Source organism: Terrapene carolina, unplaced genomic scaffold (assembly GCF_002925995.2).
Source record: "Terrapene carolina triunguis isolate 2854851 unplaced genomic scaffold, T_m_triunguis-2.0 Scaffold22, whole genome shotgun sequence".
Taxonomy (NCBI): domain Eukaryota; kingdom Metazoa; phylum Chordata; order Testudines; family Emydidae; genus Terrapene; species Terrapene triunguis.
Window position 1 is genome coordinate 5,653,927 of NW_020664373.1, and position 26,492 is coordinate 5,680,418.

A 26,492-nucleotide genomic window follows, 5' to 3' on the forward strand; every position below is an offset into this window, starting at 1 on the left:
TTTATTTAAGACAATAAGACTCCATTGAAAATGGAGTTTCATCAGATTAGTTTATGAAAGTGGGTGGTGGTAGCACATGCTATATGACGGGGCAAGAGACTTGTCTCTTCAGGCTATATATAAAGTTATTCTTATACATTAGTGTATTCAGTGTCATATTTTAGTATTTTCAATGTATTCAGCAAATTATCATTTTTATTATCATTTTTCTCCTTCCATATTGCAATTCAACAGCCTCTCTCCTTCAATAAAGTTTGAGTTTCTGGTAGTCAGCACTGAGTAGCTCAAGATTGTGTCAGGATTCTGCTAGCATGGAGTAGCTTAATGACATCTTGCTAGATAGGACATCAAAAGTAAATCTTTGTTAATTGATGCTGTGCAGCTAGTTGTCCTCCTTTTGTGGTGGCTGTCACGCTGTCTGGAGTGGCTCATGACCGTGAATGCCTACCGTAGGGCAGACATTGCAAACTGGTGGTATGTTCTATAATTAGATTTCACCAATGTAGTAACAAATGTGAACTCCCAAAGTACTACAATAGTCTTACATGGAGTCACAGCCAGTCCCCGTAGACACTCCAGTCTATTTTGCCACCCAGGCAAACTGGACTATGTGATAAGTGGTCATTTACAACAAAAAATCACAAAATATTCCAGTTGCACCCAGTCCAAAGAGACCAGTCACTCACCCAGGTTGATTTGTGCCCCAGATGTCACACTAAATACAACGCTGGCAGCCAGTTCTGTAGTAAACTATCTAAAGGTGTATTAGTTAAGAAAAAAGGAGTTGTTCAGAGGTTAAAGCAGGTGAAAATATATGTATAGATGAGTCAGTCTATAACTTTGAAAGGTAGCAGAGATGTAGTAATCTGCCAGTTCACAAAAGTTTTTTAGGGCTACGCAGAGTAACTCTGGGGACCTTAGTCTTCTCTTTCAGTTAGAATCTAAACAGTGCAGAGATGAAGAATTTTTCCTTGTGTCCTTATTTATAGCTTCTTCTCACACAAACCAAGCTGACAGCAACAGTTCCCACACAGGCCCCTTCTTCCGAAGGGTGGGGATGAACGCACTTAACAAAGTCTTTGATCCTTGATCTCGCACAATGGCTCATGTTTTGGTTAATGAACAGGATTTAACATCTTGTAAGAAACCATCATTTGCATTTTTTCTTGTTTGATGGGTTACTTAGTTATAAGGATATATACAATGCAGATGTTCGCTGTTATTTTCTGACTTGGGGTATAGTTGAGTGAGAACAATATATGCAGCATCCTACACGCATTTTATAAAACACTAACCTCATTCTTATCATCTTAACATATACTATTTATTTTGATAATGCCAACACACAAATAAGCAAGACTGGTTTCCAACTTTGCACTTGTAAGTGTTCAGTGAGGCCTGGGGCTTTGGCATCAGCTGGCACCTGGTCTGCCAGCCTCACGGTGGCTATAAATCTTCTCTCTATGTTTATCTTGTATCATTCTGCTAGAATATGAAAGATAATTTCCTGTGGTATGCTTGTTCCCTATCGTAAATACTTGTTCGCACTTTGATATTTTTGTCATAATTTGCATTCTATCTAAGCCACAAATCCTTGTCCCTTTTTTTTTTAATTTTATAATACTTTTGCTTTGACAATACTCTTGTCAGCTTACCATAAAGAATATTTTTGAGCTCTTAGTATCTATAGTATTGTCAAGTAAATACAATTTGTGAGTATTCTCACTTTGTATTATTGAATCTTTGTATTGAATTATGAGATCTGCTGACAAACTTCCTTTATTAGCTGTGGCATATAGCCCATAACAGTATTCTTACTAGCTCTCCACCTATGCATGCTTTCTCCCCCTAAACACACTTTCTTTTACACTACTGTAGGCATAGAAGTTGAGATTAACATTAACTTCAGTGAGTGGCTGGCTAAATCCCCCAGTCAGCTTTGAAATTTGAATCTGAGTGTTTATTCTAGAAAGTTCTGTAGGGACTCTGGTCTCATTTTTAATTGGTATCTCCAGGAGAGTGGTGAGGATGAGGTAATGGGAGAGGGTTTGTAGGTGTTGGTCTGTCAATGATTACTGATAAGTTATAATCAGCCTACTGTTGACAGAGTGATTTAATGGTTGAGCAGCAGAACCCATCAGAGATATCTGGACCTGCACTAGGTCCGTCAGCCCCCTAACAGATCTTCCCCCTGAAAGAAGCTGACCTTAACCTGGAGCAAGAAATGGTCTGGCTATGATAAAGATGTTATCTTCACACCCCCAACTCCCAGACCAAAGATAAGATCCAGAGTGTGTGCTGCTATGAATTGAGTTGGAAATTTTGTGGGACAGTCCTGTGATTTCAAGCTGGCCATGAGATCCCATTTTGATGTGAACACTGAAATCCAGCAGAAAGAATAAGTATTGATTATTCCTAGTTAGGCTGGATACCAATCAGAACTTCTTGACAATAAAACCTGAGACTTTACAAATGTCTCCCAAGGACAATTGTGAGAGTCCCATCACTAGTCACTTTTAAAACAAGACTGAACAAAGTCCTAGGACAGGGGTCGGCAACCTTTGGCACGCAGCTCGCCAGGGTATGCCCCCTGGCGGGCCGGGCCGGTTTGTTTGTTGCCGACCCCTTTCCTAGGAAATATGCTGTAAAGAGCAAGGATGGTGATTAATCGGAGAGGGTTCAGAGACGAGCCACAAGAATGATTATAGTACAGTATTAGAAAACACGCCTTATAGTGGTAGACTCAAGAAGCTCTGTCTACTTAACTTAACAAAGAGAAGGTTAAGGGGTGACTTGATCTCAGTCTAGAATTACCGACATGGGGAACAGATATTTGATAATGGGCTCTTCAGTTTAGCAGACAAAGGTATAACAAGATCCAGTGACTGAAAGTTAGACAAATTCATACTGGAAATAAGGTGTAAATTTTTAACAGTGAGGGTAATGAACTATTGGAACCAGTTACCAATGATTGTGGCGGATTCTCTATCACTGACCATTTTAAAATCAAGATTGGATGTTCCTTTAAAAGAGATGCTCTAGATCAAAAGGAATTATTTTGGGGGAGTTCTATGGATTATGTTATACAGGAGGTCAGACTAGATGATCACAATGGCCCCTTCTGGCCTTGGAATCTATGAATGGGGGGAGAGATAGCTCAGTGGTTTGAGCATTGGCCTGCTAAACCCAGGGTTGGGAGTTCAATCCTTGAGGGGGCCATTTAGGGATTTGGGGTAAAAATCTGTCTGGGGATTGGTCCTGCTTTGAGCAGGGGGGTTGGACTAGGTGACCTCCTGAGGTCTCTTCCAACCCTGATATTCTATGAATCAATGCTGCATTGGCAGGGAATTGGAGCAGCTTACACTAAGGGGTCTATTTCAACTTGACCATCTGTGATACTACTTTGTAAGTTAATTTTATTTTTATTACATAAAACTGCCTTAAGAGTGTATGTTTATGTTGCATGAACTGTGAACTCTGATTCCGGAGGTTAAAAACAGGAAACTTGTCAGTTCTGGGGAAGCTGAGTTGGGCCAACTGCATTGCCTTCTTAGTTTCCTGGTTTATAGTCAGATAACTTTAGAATGTTATAAATACTTGGTGTTTGTTAATTCAAAGTAAATATACCATTTTATTCATAGAAATGAAGTGGCATATTAGCAACCAATACTTTCGGAACCTTTGCATAATTAGTTAACTTTTAAATTTCTCTGAATTTTTGCCAACAGGATTGATCGTAAGATGTCAAGTGCTCATACAAATTATAAACTGGATGAAGCCCAGGCCATAATGAATGAGCTCCGAACCATAAAAAAAGCTATTTGTATGGGTGAGAAAGAAAGGCAGGACCTTATGCAGGTAAGAAACTTTCTACTGGATGGATAGTTGCAAAAATGTAGCTTCCCCTGGTCTCTGCTGTTTTCCCTTGTTTGTAGGTGCATAGGAATTGCTAAACTGAATCAGACTAGTGGTCTGATATTCTGTCTGACATTGATCAGAAGTAGAGGAGAGGTGCAAAACATACATCTTAAGCAGGTTACTGCATAAACTGTCCATCTGGAAAGTTTCTTCCTAATCCCTATCAGTTAGTTGTTGGCCTATGTCCTGAGCCTGATAGTTCATATCCCTGAATCTTTTATGCCCTAGATAGTATAACTAAATCATTTTATTATTCATATAAATGTCTCATCTTTATTTGAATCCATTTAAACTCTTGACTTGATGGATACCTTGAGTTCCACAGACTAATTATGTTACATAAGAAAATATATTCTTTGATCAGTTTTACATTACTTGTCTTTAACTTCATTTTGTGTTCTCTTGTTGTTTATATAATGAAATAGGGTAAAGAAAGGAATGTGCTAATCCACTTATTATTTTATATATCTCTATACCATGTTTCCTCCTATCTTCTTTAAACTATGAAGTGTTTATTTTATTAACTTATCCTCATTTAGAATCTATCCAGGCCTCTAATAATATTTTTGCCTCTCTTGACCATTGCAGTTTGTGGTATGGCCTTTTAAAAATTCAGTGATCCACCTTTTTGGCTTCAAGAGCCAGCGGAGGAATACCAGTACTATGATGTACTAGTCCAGATAACTGGAATGTAATCGCATATGATTGCATGAAGCCTCTTCATCCCTATCTCACTACCATTCGGCATTAACCTCCCCCTTTCCTTTTTTTAAGTCTCAACTTCATACCATACGTTAGATTTATACACCTTATTAAAAAAACCCAGAGAGCCTGTGGGCTTGGAAAGATGACAAGGATAGTTCTGTTAAATCAGCTCTGCTGTATGCGAAAGGCAGTATCTTGGCTGCTAACTTTTAGGAGCCTAGTAAATTAACATAGCCTTTCAAATGTATCTTTCATCTCTCTCTGCAGTAGCTTCATCATGTTCTGTTAGCTTTTTTTTTTTTATTAATTATCTGGGTATCTTGTAATCTGCTTATATTATGTTCCCATAGTTTAAAAGTTATTCAGTCTCTGAAGCATTACCCAATGGTCAGCTGATGGACTACAAAACATTGTCTAAGTAGGCAGAACAGTGAAGTCACTATTAAAAATTTCAGCCTTGGCAACTTTCAGTATATTTGCTATTTTGTATTGGCCAACTTTTAAAATGGTTTTCAGCCTTCCACATGCCATGGCTAGTGAGAGTGATTAGAAAAGCAATTCTTCCTGGATTCCATAATGCACATTTGGGGAAAGTAACTGGCAGTTTAAAGACTTGTGTGTGAGAAATCTTGGATCAGCTCAACTACTGGCCTTGTTTTAACTCTCCCACTAGACTATTTTTTTTATTCTTATGTCTTAACCCAGCAACACAGTGTCCACCTGACAGACTGAGAAGTCTTGAGAATTGCACCTTTAAAACAAACTTTAAGAGTGATAGCAGTGGCCTGAAAAATACTATTAAGTAATTACAAATCTAGTATTAAGTTAAATACCATGGACTGAAATGGGTCCTCTGGCAAGCCTGGAATAGAAGTCATATAGAACAAATGAGAAATTTAGGATGATATTGGTCGTTGGTTTTAGATCCGTTTTACTGATGAGAATTGAAGTTGTCACAATTGTATATTGCTTCCAGTGCATTTTATGGTGCAATAGTCTTTAATATTAATTTGTTTCAAAATTAGTAGTTACATATTTTAATCAATTTCAGCATACTCTACAATCCTGACCCAATTTTAAGATTTAACAAAATAACAATATTTCAAAATATGAGTATCTCAATTATGTAGAACCAGTATGAAGTCTGTTTAAAATTTTCCATATTACTCTTACATTTTAAAATCCTTGCTTAGCAGGCGAAGGAAAAAAAATCTCTCTCACAATAAACACATTTTGGAAAAAGCAGTGGTTATGGAGGAGTTGGGAGTTTTATGTGTAAACACTTCGTAAATTATTCCAGAAAGAGGAAATAGAAAACTTCATAACTACCTCTTAATCTAAACCTGTAAGGTGTAGGCAGTGGATCTAAACATAGCAGAGGTGACTCAGTCTTCTGTAGGTGCTCAGAAAACTGTGGCTGTTGTAGAAATATGATAATTGGATGAGGATATGTGGGAGAGAAGTCTGAGGCAAGGAAGGAAGAGGTGGACAGGTTTAAACTGGGTACTGTGGTTAGAAATAATGCCATATATGTGGTGTTATTGCTCCAAAAAGATGAGGGAATGTTTATAAAAGTTTGTGTGCATGGTTAGACTTCTGAGAGCTGCTCTTTCCCCATGCCTCCCAAGTATATATTTATATTGATTTTGTTGTCTGCTCCAATGTGTGTTTTCTTTTTTAATTTTAACATCCATCGACAGCCCTGGGGAGATTTTCTTTTTTTTTTACTGGGTTGGGAGATTGAGTAGGAAATATTGAAGTGGAAGAGTTGTTTCTATCTTAACATGAAGTACATGTTGCCCCAAAATTGTATCTGGTAGTGTGTGTATTTGGTATAGTGTCCCCAGGATAGAGCTATGAAGTGGGAGAAGTTTCAGGCAGAAGACCCCCATTGCCCTATACCCAGCCAGGGGCAGCTCTATGTATTTTGCCGCCCCAAGCACGGCAGTCAGGCAGCCTTCGGCAACATGCCTGCAGGAGGTCCGCTGGTAACGTGGTAACGCTAGTAACGCGGATTCGGCGACATGCCTGCAGGAGGTCCATTGGTAACGCGGATTCGTACCTGCCGCCAAATTGCCACCAAAACCGCGGGACCGGCGGACCTCCCGCAGGCATGCCGCCGAAGGCAGCCTGACTGCCGCCCTCACGGCGACTGGCAGGCCGCCCCCCGCGGTGCGCTGATGCCTGGAGCCGCCCCTGCACCCAGCACAGCTACATTTCCCCTGTACCTCGTGGAGATGAATGGCTTTGAGCAGGGCAGTACAGATGAAAGTGGGACCACACCATGTGGTAGAGCATGTGTGGAAATCTACTCTATTAGCTTTCAGGAAGGGCTTTTTTCTTGTTTCTATAATTGTCCAATTGTAAGCAAGGGGGAGATGCCAGTAGTACCATGTTGTCTGCAGTTCTTTGTGAGCTACGGTTTGAGAATCACTGAGCTATAGTATGTCCTTTTTTCCTAATAAATTGGGTGTGCCTAATAACTACAGGTTGTTGCAAATTAGCAATCCCCATAGGAACCTAGAATCAGCAAACTGTTTCACTTGGCATTGAGCCTCTGTAGTTTAGAATCAGATTAGTTCTTTGTTAGGTAACAGTCTTCTACCTGATGCTGGTCAGTATGGTTATAGTAGGTTAACTTAATTTTTGATGGGATTTGTTAGTGAGAGTTATCTCTTTTTGGGAATGTGTGGGAGAAGTTTATTTAAATATTTTATGTTTAAATTTTTCACAGTGGAGGATGCCAGTGGTCTCTCTCATGCATGCCAGACTGTGTGGTTTTTGTTTTAATTGTGGCAAAAGAAAAAAAAATTTTGAAAACATTTGGTTGCAGGAAAGGGTGAATAATCAAAAAGTCAAATCATGAAATTAAAAGTTGGCTATTAATCTTGAAGAGAAACTCTGCTTAATGGGAACTTTAAAAAACCCCAAATCCTGTTGTCTAAGCTTGTATAAAAATCATGATATTGGCTTTCTTCTTTTAATTAACATTTCATTTAACAAACTGAAAACTTGCCTTCCATCTGGCAGTTGCTATTTTGCATGATTGTGTCTTACCTGCCCTTCTCCCTCCGTGCTGTTCTATACCCTTACCTACACAGTCTGCTCAGATCCACAGATTTCATAGTGCTGCCCTTCCCGCAATCCAAGTGGAAAAACCTCTCTGGCTGCATGGACCTTACGATTGTAGAATCCAGGGGTGAAATTAACTGTGATTAAAATTGAAGCAATGGGTGATATTTTTTCAAGATGAGTGAGGGATTAGTCACTGAGGAGTGTCGTGTGTTTGAGGCAGAGACAGGTAAGACGTGGCCCTCTCTGCTGTCTGTCCTGGAAGATGGCAGCTGCTGTGTGTAAAGTCAGAGCTATTCACAGCTCTGAAAACTGAAACTTTGACAGATATTTCTTAACTATTTGTTGTTCTTGGATTTAAACTACATTCGTTTTAATATACACTCACATACAATATACAATCATTGGGGGTTTTTTGGAAATGGAGTTTTCAAAACAAAGTTCCCATTTCACAGAATGAAATGATAAATTTGACTTTCTTACAGGTAGCTTTTTTAATAAACATCCTGTTATATCCCAATAATAGAAAAAGTAGTGGGTGGAGTATCATTCTACTTTTTTTTTTTTTTTTTAAAAATGGACAACCAGAATTAGATTCTACTAGATCACTTTTTTTAATGTTCTTTTTTAGAGCCTGGCGAAGCTAACGGATGGATTCAGGAATAGCTGTTGTATTACAGATTCCCTGCAAGGTCTCCAGCACAATTCTAGTTCACTCCGTGATTCCTGTTTACCTCAACAACACTGTGATGCTTGTTCTCAAACTGACATCACTGGAGAGGTATGTGTTCCAATGTGAGATGTTTGCTGTGGAAAATAAGCAGCTTTTGTGTTAGTCACATGATTATGGTTCGTTTTCCATTTTAATTCAAAGATGGATGCTTGGAAGAAAATACTCTTTTTGTTTTTTTTTTCTCCATTTTTAAAAGAATCCATTTTGGCTTAATAGTGTGCAAATAATGTTCACTAGTTATATGCTTTGTGATTCTAATTCTCAAACATGCGAAAGGCCTTTGTGAAATGTGTTTGCAAAGGAATCTGCTTCTCAGTTCCATCAGTCTGGGCTGAAGTGATCACTTTCTAACCATCTCCATGACTAATGGGCAGATGGCAAAGTAGACCCGGAATAATAGTTCCCCACAGGAGTGTTCACAAGCCTCCCAGTCTGTGGTTTTGCCTTTTTATAGTGCAATTGTTGCCAGCTGTTTGCACCAAGCATCAAACTTTTACTGGTATTACAGCCATGCTGGAGGGAAAAAAAATAAAGGGTTGTAAGTGCCCAGGTTTACATTTGCCTCAAGGATCTGTTACCCTCTGAGCTGTCGTGTTTTTTTTACCACACTGGTTTCATCTTTACATATGGATTAAAAGATTCAAGAGCTAAGTTGATCTCTACTGCTTTCTTCCAAAATAGAGGGAAATTTACAATTTAAACTAAGGCTCTAATATTTTTCTTTAGAAGAATCCACTTCCTTCTTGATCTGGTCGGTCAGGCCTTCGCTGTCATTTCCTTCAAGCCCTTCTTTAAATCATGTTCAAGAAAAGTATAGAAGGACCACACTTAAACAACCCAATGTGAATTACACTGTTGTGTGCATGCCAGTTAAATGGTTACCATGCACTGTTACTTTGGTCATTTGAATTAGGTTTCCATGGGCAAAAAGTAAGCAACTGCTTCTGAGGAAATTTGAAGTGGAGTTGAGAGCCCATTCACAGTGCGATAGTATAAGAATTTGAATGTTACTTCAGATACAAAGCTTGTTATAATTCAAGAGCGTTAAGTTAACTGCTTTTTCTGAGTGTTGTATACCATACATTTTTCTTTGGTCTGTTTTCCCTCTAGTCCCTTTCACCCATGAGCGATGGGTGAGTAGAAAGGGAATTTTTTATAAATATGATGTGTAATTGTGATCTGTGGAGAGTTTGAGGGAACTGATCTGGCACTAAACTTTTCTCACGTGGTCCAAAGTGAGAATCGTGGTACAATTGGAGAGTCATTTGTTGAAACTGGATCAGATTGCAGTATCCTAGTTTACCAAAAGGATAATAGCCATGTTTTCTGCTTCAGAATGCACACTGAATACCATCCAAGACAAACCAACTATGGTATATTTTGAAGACTGTATAGTATACATTTGGTTAGAAAATATAAATGTATAACTGCATAGGGATAACCCTTGCACTCCTGAATTTGAAAAATATTCTGCAGTGGGGGAATTAGTATCAGCTGGTGGTTGTGAGTGGGAAATTGGTGGATTGTGTTACCTGTGCCTGAAGGTGCATAGAGTAGGACAGGCAACTGACAAGGGACTAGAAGCTCAGTGATCTGGTATGGGGATCCAGAGAAGTTATAGCTATTAAGCTATATGTGGCTGGCTTGGGGAGGAACTAAAGCTGCATGTGATGGAGCATATTGCCCAAGGAGGGTTTGCAGAAGAGAGCTCGCTTTGCTACAGTAAGAATTGCAACATGGTGACGGTGCTGCAACCTTTTGATTCAAGAAGCAGTTGTAGCACATTGGAATAAAACTGTTTAATCTGTTGTTTGTTTCTAGATAAATTTAAGGTAAAGAGCCATGGATTCCAGGGACTAAAATACTGAGTAATGCTTCAACATATAGGGAACATCTTTCTTTTTGCTTTGGAAGCAAAACCCAATGACTTTGCACTGAATTTTCCCATAAAATAAGAATGCTATTGTAATAAGCAATTAAATATTGCACTCGTTTGGTACATCCTATTCTTTACATTTTGAGCTCTGACTTAGGAAGGTCTTGACAATGCATAATTAAATGTTACTAACTCGTTTAATTTCCAGAAAGGCTGTTTACTGAGAGGGCTAACTTTACACTTACTGCACCTTTAGGTAATTTATTAATAACCCAATTTCATATCTTAAGAATCAAAACTATCTCTTGCAGACACATTTTTATTTGAAACATTGACAGTTTTTTGGTAAGCTTGGGTAGGGAGAATACATTTTATTTATATTCTTTTAACAATGTTTATTACTAATGTGTGTTGTGTTTCTTCACCTTTCCTTTTCTTCCTGGTCCTCTACTCCAAAAAAAAAAAAAAAAAAAAGTTTTGTTTTGATGAAAAAACGAGACTTGTGGACAAAGTAAGACTGAGCTGGCAATATGAAGAGGCCAAAAAGAGGTAAGTAAACGTAAGCCTGTTTTCTGTTCTTTGTGACTGAAGCTTTGGAAATAGATTTGAAACCAAGCAATGATATCACTTTCAGTGTACCTCCTGAAAGATAGATTAACTGTATTTGCTAGTGCTTAGTGCAGAGGTAGTTGAGGTTTACTGCAACATAACATTATCAGTAAGATTACAATATTTGTTTTCAGGGGAAAATCCACGTGTCAGACATATCAGAAGCCCCATACACACACAAAGTTGCACTAGTTTAAAACTGTGGTTTTAAAGTGGCTTTGTTAAACCGTCGCAAAACCCTGTGTGGACACTCTTAAATTAATTTAAATCCAGTTTATATCTGTTTAGCTCATGTTGGTAAATTTACAGGGCAAGCTAAACCAATATAACCAGTTTTAAGTCAATATAAGTATGACTGCATAAAGGTTTGCATTAGTTTAACTAAATCAGTGTAGATAAACTTAAAACTCAAAACAAGCAAGTGAAAACAAAACTTTCTTAACTGAGCAGCAGTGCTTTAAAACTTTTAATATGTTTAATTAACAAAGGGTGTTTTTTATTTTTAAAAACAAAATGTTTGAAAATTGGTTCATCCTTCACTAATTCCTTTGGTCATATCTGCCTACCTAGTGATTTGACTTAGTTTTTTTTTTTGCTAGTGTATCAATCCTGCAGAACCAACATAGCTCTGTAAAAGTAAATTGGACACTTTTCTGGTTTATGCATCAAGAAAATTGTTAACTAATTTCTGTTTGCAGCGCTACTTAGCAGCTCCATTCGCCTCAAATTATGTGCTCAGTTACACCTGTGCAATTCCATTGAAGGTGATAGGATATCACTAGCATAAATGGTAATTTGAGGACAATAAGATTGCATCCATGTAACTGTGTTTTTTATAGGCAGGGTTGGTAGCACCATTATTAAGATTGCCCGACACCTCCCACAGCCATGTGTTCAGTAGGGTATAACTTTGCCAAAACTTAACCTTTGGGTCTGACATTTTCCAAGTCAGGTGTCTGCCTTAGCCAGATTTTTTCAACATTTCAAGTGGTTCAGGCATTTCTGAGAATGAGCTAGAAAAAATAGATCTTTTGTTCTTGATAATAAATTCTGGTGACCTTTTCTTTCGGAAGCTATCGCACCCCCATGCTTTAAAGCAGAGTCTTGACATTTGGCAGGGGGTGGGGGTAACACTGTTAGGGATTTGCTTTTCTCCATCTCTGTTCAAATCAGAATAATCTTGGCCAAGTTTGAATAATTGCATTTCACACTTGCTTGATGATGACTTACCAAAACTTCACAGCTAAATTCTTCGAAGATTCTGTCCATACTGAGCATAACTCCAGCCCAGGCTGAGCAGGACTTGCCCTGTAATTGCTGCTGCCGGCCACAGCTGGGCACCAGGACTGAAAGCAGGGAGGCTGACTCTTATGTTCCCAATGCACCGCTGCTGGACCCAGGAAGTGAGCAGCAGGAAGCTGTCTGATGTGAATGCAGAGGGCACAAGAGCTGGATGTGGGAGGAAGGGAGAGGGAAGAAGTAGATTGGGGCAAAGAATTGGGCAAGGGTGACTGGGATTGGCTGGGCAGAGAGACAGGAACTGGGAGACAGATTGCAAGGAACCTAGGGAGAGTGACTGGGATTGAAAGCCAGTGAGGATGGAGAACATGGGTAGTGGAGGATGGGACTGGAGGCTGGGGAAACAGATTAGACAAGGTTATGAGAGAGGGGGAACTGGGTGGGCAAGGAGCCAGGGGGTGAGGAGGAACTGGGAATAGCTGAACAAGGAGTATGGGAGGAGGAGTCCAGGGGGTGAGGCAAGGATTTGTTGCTCAGTGAGATTGGGATTAGGGTTAGAAGCCTGAGGAGTGGAGGCAGGGACTGGCTAGGTGAGGAGAATGGCACTAGGACGAAGAGTGAGGGGTGGGAAAGAGACGGACATGTTGCAAGGCATGGAGCAGAAGAAGTCTTGGATGGAATGGACAGAAGAGTCCGTGTCCACCAGAGACACTCCCTCCAAAGGCTGGAGTGGAATTTAAGATTCCTGAGCTTCCTCTGCTGCCAGCAAATATCACTGAAACCCACTGTCAGTGTGTGTGTTTCATCCCCCTCTATTGCCGGACCACACAGAGCAGTGGTGCCCAAACTTTTCCTGTCACACTCCATACCAATAATGGAGGAGCTTGAGTTGATGGTGGAGCTGGGGGCAGAATTGTGGATGGGCGAGGAATTGGGGCAGAGGCCGAGTTGACCTGGGGGCAGAGAGCGAATGAGGGCAGAACCGGGCTGGATGATGAGTAGGGGATGGAGTAGAGCTGTGGCTGCAGCCAGAGCTGGGCTGGGGGCAGAGCAGGGGGTGGAGCGGAGCTGGGGCTGGGTCCAGAACTGGGCTGGGGCAGAGTGGGACTGGGTGGTGCTTCCTACCCACCCCTCTCCCCTCTGGGGCTGGCCCTGGCCCTGCTAGACTCCCTGAACCTTCCTCATGGGGGCATACCCCACAGTTTGGGGACCCCTTAGTTTAAATGGCAAAAGTAGTCTGTGTGAGAGATCTAAAGGTTCCAACGGTACTAATCATCCATGTAGGTGTCAATATGATGCTATTTGATAGAATTTTTGTTTTTTCAGTTTGGTTTTTTAAAAAGCAAGGAATTACAAAAACGGTGTTAAAAGTACACTATTACAGTGGCAAAGTCAAGCATTTAGAAGTTAGGAAATGCCAGAATTAAGGCTGTCTGTGCATCCCTTTGTGCATACAAGCAATGTGATACAATCTTTAATTACATGATCACACACATTTTTTTCCCTGTAGTGTACCAGAAGTTGGGAGATGTGGAGTGAATTAGGCAGTGGAGTGCAGGAAGAGAATGGAGCGGGTCATTGTCAAGGCAGTTAAATACTGCCTTGGAGAACAGGATTCTATCCCTGCCTCTGCCACAGAAGTCCTGTGTGATGCTAGTCAAGTCACTTGTTTCAGGGCTGGTAGTTGGAAGAGCTTTTATTTAATTAAAAAAAAGCACTGTCTTTTACTTTGTTTTATAAGGCCTAATTTAATCTGAAAATTTGAGGGAAGCTAGAAATTTAACTCTTTGATTTGGTTAAAAGTTTTTTCAAGTTGTTGCTCCTTTCCATCTACTTCAAAGAGTTAAGGAATCCTGTTTTGTTCGTCAGGGCCAACATGTATGCCACTTAATTTCCAACTGTGATTGTGAGTTGGGAGGGAAGAAAAAAACTAATATATTTCCGTGGGTCATTACTTTTTATATAATTGGGAAAACATGACTGAGGAATGATTCAAAAGATATAGACATTTATAATGTACAGTTTTTTAACACACTGGTTACAAACCTGCTAAAAACACTGGCCCATTGGCACTCTGGATAGTACAGCTCACTGCGATCATAAACCTAGAGGGAAGGCCATAGGAATTAGAAAGGATCTTGGTTTGGGCAGCAATGAAAGACCATGCTGAAACAGTCAACTTCTGTAAATCACCTTTGTCCGGATTTTCCTCGTCCATCCCTACACGAATGCAAGTCAACGCCACACCATTCCATTTTGTTGTGAGCACATTCTTTTCATTTCTGGCCACAGAGTTTTATCATGGGATCGGCCCAGCACGTTTTCGGTCGGTCCAGCGGTCGCTTGGGGTCTCTGGGGATCCGGTTACTGATGTGAGTTGTCCACCTATTGTCTTGCCTGCAGACTACATGACCAGCCTATCTTCTCTTTGCGTCGTACATTGCCTGCAATACATAACTTCTGTAAATGCACTCTATAGATCAGGGGTCGGCAACCTTTCAGAAGTGGTGTGCCGAGTCTTCATTTATTCACTCTAATTTAAGCTTTTGCGTGCCAGTAATACATTTTAACGTTTTTAGAAGGGCTCTTTCTATAAGTCTATAATATATAACTAAACTGTTGTTGTATGTAAGGTAAATAAGGTTTTTAAAATGTTTAAGAAGCTTCATTTAAAATTAAATTAAAATGCAGAGCCCCCCGGGCCGGTGGCCAGGACCCGGGCAGTGTGAGTGCCACTGAAAATCAGCTTGCGTGCCGCCTTTGGCACACGTGTCATAGGTTGCCTACCCCTGCTATAGATATAGTGCCATATGACATGGTACAGAGAAATTGGTCAAAGGCCTTGCCCCACAGTTACAGTCTAGGAGAGATGTGACATTGATCAAGGATGCAGGAGAGAAGTGAGGTTTGTGCAATATAATATAATCGGGGTTATTTGTATCTTACTATATAAATTATGTGGGATGGGGTGTTAATTAGTTTTTCTGAGGTACAATCAGATATTCTACATGTCCCTCCCAGAAATTTTTTTGGTTGATGCCAGGAAAAACATATTGGTTGCTTCTTTGTGGTGTAGCATGTAGCTCAAGCATAAATAGAGGGGAAATGCTGAGCATTTCACTAAGTGTGAGGTACTTGTGTTATCTGAACATCAAGAAGTGACCTGGTTAAAACCTTTCTCTACGAACTAAATTTAGACTTTTTTTACTGAATAAAAGAGGCCCTCTGTATTAAAAAATATTTTTCTAAAATTGCCACTAGGATACAATTTTGCTATCCAGGGATAACCACTTTGACAATGTACTATTGTTCAACAGAAGTGTGTTAGTTGCTTTAAAAAAGTCTTTATTTTGCCCAGTATAATGTATAGTAGTAATCGGCATTTAAAGTTTTGAGTGGAACTGCACAAAGCTCAATTTGCCCCTACCAGTTATCTCTAGTTACATTCTTCATTTATCATGCATTCCTTCCCTTTAGCTTGCTGGCATTTCTGTAGAGCTTTTGTCTCCATTAAATATTTTTGTCTTCAGCCTCGCTTGGCTGATGAAACATCTACTGTAACTGCACAGCGTGGGTGCAGGAATGTGCTGTGTTGGATTAAAATCTACAAACTAGAAAATTAAAATGCTGCAGTATATAATAATTGTAAAACATTTTACCATGACTCCTTGCTTCTTAAATGTAACATGGAATCAATCTGTTATGCTGGTAGCACACAGTGAATCAGTACACTATACAAGTTCTTCTGTTTATTTGGGAAAAAAAACAAACAAGTTAACAGAAAATTTAAAATAGACTCACCGTGTAGGGTGGAAACCACCTCCCTTTGCTCTTTCTAAAAAAATGGAAAAAAGTAAAAGTGGTAATATATGGCATGCGATATTCTACCTGTACTCCTACAGAGTCAGGAAGATAGAGCAGCTTCAGATAGCAGTAACTTTTAGGCTTTGCCATGTATAAAGGAAAAAAAAATATGATTTTCTGATTGATTTACTTGTTGTGTGCGTAGCCTCTTGGCAGAGAAGTGCAAGTGTGAGAGTTCAGATTGAATTCCCTAGGGGAGAAATGACCCAGTAGCAGTAGAAAAATTTCCCCCTCTCCCTTCCCATTGAAGGTGATCTGAGTTGAAATCCCTCCTTCAAAAATTCTCATCCTGTACCATCCTGAGTGACTTGATATTTACGTAAATTAAGACATGCACAGAGATTTTTCTACAGTTTCCCACATTGGATAATTTGCCACCTCTTGTGAGCAGCTTCTGCTGGATGGAGTTGGGGATTCTGACCGCCTTTAAGTTCTGGAGAAAACATCCTTTCTCGCACATTGAATCCATTGCTCTGGGCCGAAGTTCATAATTCAAGTGTATTACTGTTCAGTCCAGCTCACTGGGAGGCTACATCTATTTCCTTCCACCCCTGACTCTCCCCTCCCCCACCTTTTAAAAAATATCAGTTGAATGCTACCTCCATGGGATTTACTATTTATCTGTGAGCCCTGCCAGTCTCGCCCTACAGAAGTGGAAGGAGGAGGTGTGGTCACATTAATACAATCTCACTTGGAGCAGTGACTCAAGGAGCTTCTTGGAGCACTGGTATTGGCTTCCGTTGCTATATCAGTGAGAGCCCACCTCTTCTGAAAGTAGTTGGTGGAAGCTGGAAAGGCCACCACAGACCACTGCTCTGACAGTTGTTGCATAGCAAGAGAAATCAAAAGCAAAATTGCTTCTTTCACAACTCTTAATGGTGCTAGTAGTTTAATGCCTTATATGATACTCCATCAGCAAAACCATTCTGAAATATTCTAGTAACTATGCCACATCTCCCATGAAGTATATGATTATGCTTCTGAACATAAGAAAGGCCATACTGTGTCAGACCAAAGGTCCATCTAGTCCAGAATCCTGTCTTCCGACAGTGGCCAATGCCAGGTGCCCTAGAGGGAATGAATAGAACAGGTAATCATCAAATGATCCATCCCCTGTCACCCATTCCCAGCTTCTGGCAAACAGGCTAGGGATACCATCCCTGCCCATCCTGGCTAATAGCCATTGAAGGACCTATCTTCTATGAATCCATCTAGTTATTTTTTGAACTGTATTATGGTCTTGGCCTTCCCAACATCCTCTGGCAAGGAGTTCCATGGGTTGACTGTGCATTGTATGAAAAAATACTTCCTTTTGTTTGTTTTAAACCTGCTGCCTGTTAATTTCATTTGGTGACCCCTAGTTCATGTGTTAGGAGAAGGAGTAAATAACACTTCCTTATTTACTTTCTCCACACCAGTCATGATTTTATAGACCTCTATCATATCCCCCCCTTAAGCTCAAAAGTCCCAGTCTTCTTAATCTCTCTTCAGCCATTCCGTACCCCTAATAATTTTTGTTGCCCTTTTCTGTACCTTTTCCAATTCCAGTATATCTTTTTTGAATGGGAGTGACCACATCTGCACACAGTGTGTGGGCATACCATGGATTTATATAGAGGCAATATGATATTTTCTGTCTTATCTATCCCTTTCTTAATTATTCCCAACATTTTGTATGCTTTTTTGACTGCCACTGCACATTGAGTAGATGTTTTCAGAGAACTATCCACAATGTCTCCAAGATCTTTCTTGAGTGGCAACAGCTAATTTAGACCCCGTCATTTTATATGTATAGTGGGGATTATGTTTTCCAACGTGCATTACTTTGCATTTATCAATATTGAATTTCATCAGCCATTTTTGTTGCCCAGTCACCCAGTTTTGTGTGATCCCTTTGTAGCTCTTCTTAGTCTGCTTTGGACTTAACTATTGTGAGTAGTTTTGTATCATCTGCAAATTTTGCCACCTCACTGTTTACCCCTCTTTCCAGATCATTTATGAATATGTTGAATAAGACTGGACCCAGTACAGACCTCTGAGGACAGCACTATTTACCTCTCTCCATTCTGAAACTTGACCATTTATTCCTATCCTTTGTTTCCTATCTTTTAACCAGTTACCAATCCATGAGGGGACCTTCCCTCTTATCCCATGACAGCTTATTTTGCTTAAGAGCCTTTGGTGAGGGACCTTGTCAAAGACTTTCTGAAAATCTAAGTACACTATATCCACTGGATCCCCCTTGTCCACATGCTTGTTGACCCCCTCAAAGAATTCTAGTAGATTGGTGAGGCATGATTTCCCATGTTGACTTTTCCTAACAAATTATGTTCGTCTATGTGTCTGACAATTTTGTTCTTTACTATAGTTTCGACTAGTTTGCCTGGTACTGAAATCAGGCTTACCAGTTTGTAATTGCCGGGGTCACCTCTGGAGCCCTTTTAAAGAATTGGCGTCACATTAGCTATCCTCCAGTCATTTGATACAGAAGCTGATTTAAATTAAAAAAAATACTAGTCCTGCAATTTCACATTTGAGTTCCTTCAGAACTCTTGAGTGAATACCATCTGGTTCTGATGAATTATTATGGTTTAGTTTATCAATTTGTTCCAAAACCTCTTCTAATGACACCTCTATCTGCGACAGTTCCTCAGATTTGTCATCTAAACAGAATGGCTCAGGTTTGGGAATCGCCCTCATATCTTCAGCCGTGAAGATCGATGCAAAGAATTCATTTAGTTTCTCCGCAATGGCCTTATCATCCTTGAGTGCTCCTTTAGCATCTCGATTGTCCAGTGTCGCCACTGGTTGTTTAGCAGGCTTCCTGCTTCTGATGTACTTAACATTTTTTTTGCTATTACTTTTTGAGTGTTTGGCTAGCTGTTCTTCAAATTCTTTTTTGTCCTTTCTAATTATATTTTTACACTTCATTTGCCAGAGTTTATGCTCCTTTCTATTTTCCTCACTAGGATTTAGCTTCCACTTTTTAAAGGATGCCTTTTTGTCTGTCACTGCTTCTTTTACTTTGTTGTTTAGCCATGGTGGCACTTTTTTTGTTTTCTTACTGTGTTTTTTAATTTGGGATATACATTTAAGTTGAGCCTCTCTTATGGTGGCTTTAAAAAATTTCCATGCAGCTTGCAGGGATTTCACTTTTGGCGCTGTACCTTTTAATTTCTGTCTAACTTCCTCATTTTTGTGTAGTTCCCCTTTCTGAAATTAAATGCTACAGTGTTGGGCTGCTGTGGTGTTTTGCCCACCACAGGGATGTTAAATTTCATTATATTATGGTCACTATTTCCAAGTGGTCCAGCTATATTCACCTCTTGGACCTGATCCTGGGCTTTGCTTAGGACTAAATCAAGAATTGCCTCTCCTCTTGTGGATTCCAGGACTAGCGGCTCCAAGAAGCAGTCATTTAAGGTGTCAAGAAACTTTATCTCTGCATCCTGTCCTGAGGTGTCATGTACCCAGTCAATACGGGGATAGTTGAATTTTTTTTAATAGCCTCTCTATTTTTTTTAATAGCCTCTCTGAGCATCTACCAGTCATTATCACCATCCTTGTCAGGCGGTCGGTAATATATCCCTACTGCTATATTCTTATTATTAGAGCATGGAATTACTATCCATTGAGATTCTGTGGTACAGTTTGGTTCATGTAAAATTTTTAAGTCATTTGATTCTATGCTTTCTTTTCACATATAGTGCCACTCCCCCACAAGCACGACCTGTTCTGTCCTTCCTATATATTTTGTACCCTGGTATTAGTGTGTCCCATTGATCATCTTCATTCCACCAAATTTCTGTGATGCCTATTGTATCAATATCCTCATTTAATGTGAGGCACTTGAATTCACCCATCTTATTATGTAGACTTCTAGAATTTGTATATATGTACTTTAAAAACTTGTCACTTTTTAGCTGTCTGCCATTACATGATGTAATTGAATGGGATTCTTTTTAATGTGACTGTTTCTCGTCAGATCCTGCTTGTATTTTATCATCTTCCATCCTCTCCTCCTTACTAGGACACAGAGAATCTCTATTAATAGATCCTCTCCTAAGGGATGTCTCTATCCGAACCAGGTGCTCCTCCGCACCTGTCGGCTTTCTCCCAGCCCTTAGTTTAAAAACTGCTCTACGACCTTTTTAATTTTAAGTGCCAGCAGTCTGGTTCCATTTTGGTTTAGGTGGAGCCCATCCTTCCTGTATAGGCTCCCCCTTTCCCAAAAGTTTCCCCAGTTCCTAATAAATCTAAACCCCTCCTCCCTACACCATAGTCTCATCCACACATTGAGACCCTGCAGTTCTGCCTGTCTAACTGGCCCTGCGTGTGGAACTGGAAGCATTTCAGAGAATGCTACCATGGAGGTCCTGGACTTTAACCTCTTATCTAGCAGCCTAAATTTGGCCTCCAGGACCTTCTGTGTCATTGGTAACTACATGTACCATGACCACCAGCTCCTTCCTGGCACTACCCGTAAGTCTATCTAGATGTCTCAAGAGATCTGCAACCTTCGCACCAGGCAGGCAAGTCACCATGCAGTTCTCCCAGTCATCGCAAATCCAGCTATCTATGTTTCTAATGATCAAATCCCCCATCACTATTACCTGTCTCTTCCTAATAACTGGAGTTCCCTCAAGCGGAGAGGTATCCTCAATGCAAGAAGATACCACAGCATCATCTAGAAGGAGGATCCCAACTATGGGATTGTTTCCCTCTGCTCCAGTTGGATGTTCTCCTTCCATGAGACTTTCATCCCCTCAACAGCACAGAGGCTGTCAGATTGGGGATGGAACTGTTCTACTGTGTCCCGGAAAGTCTCATCTATGTACCTCTCTGTCTCTCTTAGCTCCTCCAGTTCAGCCACCCTGGTCTCCAAAGCCCGTACATGGACTCTGAGGGCCAGGAGCTCCTTGCACCGAATGCACACCTACGCCACCCGCCCATAGGGCAGGTAATCATACATGCTGCATTGGGTGCAATAAACTCTGTTGTTGTTGTTGGACTTCTGCCTGAATTCTCTTTTTACACCTGCAGCTCGTTCCTTTGTTGATGTTTTGTTTTTATCAGGGGGTGTTTTTGGCTTTAAGTTTAAAGAATGTTAAGTGTATCTAGCCCCCCCACCACCACCACCAAGCGCGCGCACTCACACACACATACACTCCCCCTCTAAACTCCCTTGCAAAACTCCCTTTAGCCACTCCTGTTCACTAGCTCCTCTGGCTCAGCAAATGGTCCCCCAAACAAACAGACCACACGGTATATTTCAGTCAAACAGCAAGCACACCACAAACACGCACACTGCAGACCACAAACTTACCCTAAGGGTCATGTAATCGCTCCTCCTTTACCTGGAGAACTCCATCGCAAAACTCCCCCGTTAGCCTCTCCTGTTTGCTAGGTCCTCTAGTTGCTTAGGAATGGGTTTTTGAAAGCCCTGGTCTTCCTGAGTAGCCCCACCCCATGGTTAAGGGTTGATGGGTGCTAAAGGGCTTAGGGATCAAAGCCTTATTAAGAAGCTGTCAGCCTTGCCTAGCAGGCTGCTAGGCTCAGCACACGGTCCCCCAAACAAACAGACTACACGGTATATTTCAGTCAAGCAGCAAGCACAACACAAACACATGCACTACAGACAAACTTACCCCGTGGGTCACGTAATCGCTCCTCCTTCACCTGGAGAACTCCCTCGCAAAACTCCCATTAGCCGCTGCTGTTCGCTAGCTGTTTCTTTGCTGAAGAAAGCGCATAGTATCTTTCCAAGATGCAAATTAGAAATAGTGCATTTTGCCTTTTTTCAGCTATTAATCTAAAGTCATAGACCCAAGTACACATTAAAAGAAAATGATCTCTCAGTGCAGTGCTCATTTGTAGTACCATAACCTGGGCAAGTCTGGTTTTTGGCAGAGAGAATACGAAAAAGCTATTCAAACTTTAAAACAGGAATAAAAATGCTCAATTTTCTTATCCTGTGCTGTTGGTCAAATACAATTTGAATAGTAACACTGCTTAACTGTAATGAGATTGGCATGAATCTACAGCTGAACTGATCATAGCACTAGTGAAAGAGTTTCAGTGAAATACATGATCATGTGGCTAGCTTGAAGGTCAAAAGGTGCAAAAATGATTTAACTGTTGTATGTGTGCCAGAATGAAAAAACAAATCCAAGAGCTGTAGAGAAAGAAATTATTCATTTTCCACAGAAAGAAATAGTGAGATTTAAAATAGTAACGTGGGTAATGCTGAGGAGCTTTAAATTTGAAATCTTGCTTTGTGAAAGCCTAAACTAATGCAAATAAAAATGTGCATGTGAAAAATCTGTTTTTACTACTGAGTATTTGTGAGTGCGCACTTTTGCACGGTTGCCTGTGATCAAGATGACATTAGTTTATTGTAGATAGATGTTGATGAATCATTAGATGTGTAATCTGTTACCTTGGAAAAGAATTTTGCCCAGTTATTTTAACCTATTCTGATGCCAGCTGATTTTTGAACTCAGACTTAATTAACAAATCACGGCTTCCTTACCTGGAGGTATCCTCATATGAGGCCACAAGCAATAACTTGTACCTTTTCTTCTCTAGTCTGAGGTCAGACAGCATCATTTTTCCAACTACTTTCCAAGGAAGTTCCAAGGAAACGTTAGACCAAACTCTAAAAGTTTAGATTAGCTGTCAACAGACAATTCAGGACTTGTAGTTTGTATTTATGCAAAGGACATTGGTTGCATCCTGCAGGTGGGTTCACATTGTTCCATTGCCATTGCCTTAGTCAGGCAATTAAGAGAGCAAACCTGGTATTTTGTGAAGACTCAGTGTGTTGAAACACTCAGAGCAGCAGTATTATGGCGGCACAGCTGTGACTCCACAGTTGAGGTTGTAAGAAACTTTCCATTATAGGGCAATTTTGAGCTCTCCTAAATTCCATAGTAAAGATCCTATAGCTTGACATTTCACAAATGTGTTTCTTCCTGCCAAAAGAGTTATTTTGGCAAAGTCTGGGTATATAACACAGGGTGTCTGAGACATGTGCATTGAGAGAGAATATTTCATTTTTAGTGAAGTCCTCTAATGTATTCTTGCCATCTCAAAAAATGACTTGATCCAGGCACTTGAGATTTTCTGACATTTGTTTGTTTTGAACTATAACCTTCTAGTTTCCTGACATTCAAACATCTGTTCTTTTGTTATAACTAAAGTAATGAGTGATGTAATTAATAAATATGTATTTGCAGCCTTAGCTTTATCTTCACCAAGTTTTTCATTTGGTTTGTTAGTGTTTGAAATGCATTAATAAAGGTATTTCTGTTTCTAAAAATCACAGCATTTTCAAAGCAGGCTATAAAACCAACGTATGCATTCATTGCACATTGCAATTAAAAGTCTCTTTAAACAACAATATTTTCATAACGTAGATCAGGAGTGGGGAAAGGAACCTATAAAGGAACATAAGGGAGGCTAAAAATGAATGGAGTGTTTTTAAAGACTCTGCCCTTTATTGGCAAGGAAACAGCAGCTCCACAGCCAGCGTTAATCACTATATTATAACATTTCTCAGCTTCCTGAGAAAAAACAGTACTAAGTATGGTCAGGAAGGACTTCTCCCAACAGAAACAATACCCAATGTAAAGTTTATTTCATATTGCCATCTGGAAAAAATTTGGTCATCTGCAATATCAGGTGGGGAAAAAATAAAATCAGGTATCAGTGTAAGCCGTTTTACAAGCCTTATGCCAATGATCTGATATAGCATCACATTTACCTTTTTTAAACAATGCCATTTCAGAGTTTTTTGTAATGGGAAATGATCATTTTTTGTAGCTTTCATTTTAATGCAGGTCATAAGTTTCATACCAAAATGCTCCATGCACAAATGAAATATGATATTTTACTGAGCCAGTCGATAGTATTTCCTCCTTTTAATGTGAATGCAATACAAATGAAAGCACACTTGTGAATTGGTATTGTATAGTTTACATACTTTGTGCTTCAGCTCTTGTGCATGTATTCCAGCTGTGGTTTCCTGAAGAACATCTAGACCATTAAGTGGAATGTCAGAACCAGGAACAATCTGCAAAATTAGTGTTTATCCGCTCCCCTACATCCATTGGTATGTGGTTCCGCACTGAAAAGACTCAGCAAACATTTCCCATGACACATGCAGCTCAATTTTCAATCACCAGAAATGCCAAATGAAGCTATATAGGAACTTCAGGGGCTCAGCAGCTGTTAGAAACAGGCCCATGATCTTTTAGGATTTGTCGATGCACAAAGATTATATTGCTATAACGTAGGGTGTGACTTTAAATGGCTGTAGTTATAACAGTGTAACGCCCATGTGAACAGTCTTATTCTAGAATAAGAATGGGTTTTTCAGGGGTAGCTTATAGTGCTTTGGAAGAAGGGAGTTATACTGGCATAACTATATTGGTATAACTGAAAAAATTTCCAGTGTAGACAAGCCCCCCTTCTTTTTTGTTTTAACATGAACATAAGTTCTGCTCATATAAGACCATGTGTCACAGTGTCTTGGCCAAATTTCAGTTTGGGTATTTACATTTTAACTATTTAAATTCTCCTAAAGTTTCAACAAGCTATTATTCACAACCTGCCCATAACTATTCTACAGGAGTGCTGTGAGCTGATGAACTCTGGTTTTCGACTGGAATGCCCGGTCGAAAAGGGACCGTGGTGGCTCCAATCTGCACCGCTGACCAGGCTGTTAAAAGTCCAGTCAGCGGGGCTAAGTCAGGCTCCCGGAAGCAGTGGCAGGTCCCCCCTCCGGCTGTTAGGTGTAGGGCAGCCAGGGGGCTCCGCATGCTGCCCCCGCCCCGAGCACTAGCTCCGCAGCTCCCATTGGCCAGGAAGAAGGGACGAGGCCTTGGAGGAGGGGTGGGGCAGGGGTGTTCAGTTTTGTGCGAGTAGAAAGTTGGCAACCTTATGATGAACGGTTGCATTCAGGATCTTGTATCTATCACTGTGGTATCTAAGCACTTTCCATAGTTAGCACACATGGGTGACTTACAAACTCGCCTTGTTTTGCATCTCATCTCCTAATCACAGCGGTTGTACATTACATGAGGGGTTTGGGGCATAATAAGTACTAATGCTTTCTGAGTTGCTGTGAGAGAAAGCTGTCTGATTCCACCACTGATATAGCTGTGTTTGAGAAATAAATTAATCAATAATACACATTCAGTGGAAAAAGAATTGTGCTGATGCACTAGAGTTGGAGAACTTTGTCTAGCCATACCCTTTGGATCTGGCAGGTGATGCTGCTGCACACTCAAGCTCTGTCGTTTCCCCCAAGAGGAAAAGGGGTCACTTAACTTCCTCTGGTGCAGTGAAGAAGAGGACCCATTAAATGAGTTGAGACCGTTCCAGGGCTCAGGAAGACCCCTCTTTGAAGGGGAGTGCTGACTGGCACTGTATTCCCTCTGGCACGTGGGATGGAGCAGGTCCATCCAACTGGTCCCGGTACCGTGCTGTGAGCAGCAAGGGCCTGTACTGTCAACTCTGGTTCCAGCACTGGGGTGTCCATTGAGTCCAGTACCAATGATGCTGGCACCAGTGCCAACTGTCGCCACGCTGATGGCATACCAGCCCGCACCAGACTTACTTTATCTCTCAGTCCCAGACTCTCAGCTAGTTCAGGGGTTCTCTGGTGCTATGGCTTCCGCCGGCTCGTCCTCCATAGTGCCCCGAACAATTTCTGGTCATGTCGCAGAGCTGCCGGGTTCATTGGCACCGCAGTTCGAACCAGCTGAATTGTAGATTTTGGAGTTGAGGCCAGGTCCAGCACTGAAGACCCTTTGATGCTGGTGCATTCTTCGGTGCCGTCATCATCGTGGTGGCAGATCCCATCCTGGAGTTTGGTTCTGGCCTGGGTGCCGACACCTTTCCTGGTAGTGGGTGGGAGTGTGTCCCATTCGATGCCACCAGTGCCGACTCTCTACTTCTCTTCAGCACCAGTGCTGCCTCCTTATTTGGCTTCAGATGAGTCTGATCAGTTGTTTGCCCCATCAGGGTTGGCTCTTCTGTTGTCAATACAGAACCTCCGGGTTGTCCTCCCGGATAGGCGCCAGAGATTGCACTCAGATCATTATCGATACCAAGATCAGCATCTGTCCCACAGTTGGGACAAGGGGCTCTTAGACCATAAGATGCTGGATATTCTCCAACCACCAGCTCCAGGGGAGAGTAGCCATCCTGTTAAATGAGACTTTCCCTGGAGCCTTCAAAGGCCCTCTAGAATACCCCAGCTTCGTTGCCCCCTACAGTGAAACGCTCAGAGAAACAGTGCTTTATTGCCACGCAAGAGTTGAGGGTTTCTGCTCCCATGCATCCCACAAGTCAGTCTCAAGCTTAAACTGGATTGTGCCAAGCTCATTCTTATTGCTCCAGTGTGGCCAAGACAATGCTGGTTCTCGGACCTCCTCATGTTACTGGTTCGGCCTTCCCTATCCTTTCCTC

At 40.9% G+C, this 26,492-nt stretch overlaps 1 protein-coding gene across 1 annotated transcript in view; it reads left to right on the top strand.

Moving 5' to 3' along the window:
* LOC113406072 (protein WWC3-like) overlaps positions 1–26,492 on the top strand; it is a 103,926-nt gene that overhangs the window by 25,377 nt on the left and 52,057 nt on the right. The window contains exons 5-7 of the mRNA XM_026648399.1: positions 3,729–3,858; positions 8,327–8,476; positions 10,780–10,853. Of these exons, the coding sequence (XP_026504184.1) occupies positions 3,729–3,858; positions 8,327–8,476; positions 10,780–10,853 (354 nt within the window). The remainder of the gene's footprint in view (positions 1–3,728; positions 3,859–8,326; positions 8,477–10,779; positions 10,854–26,492) is intronic.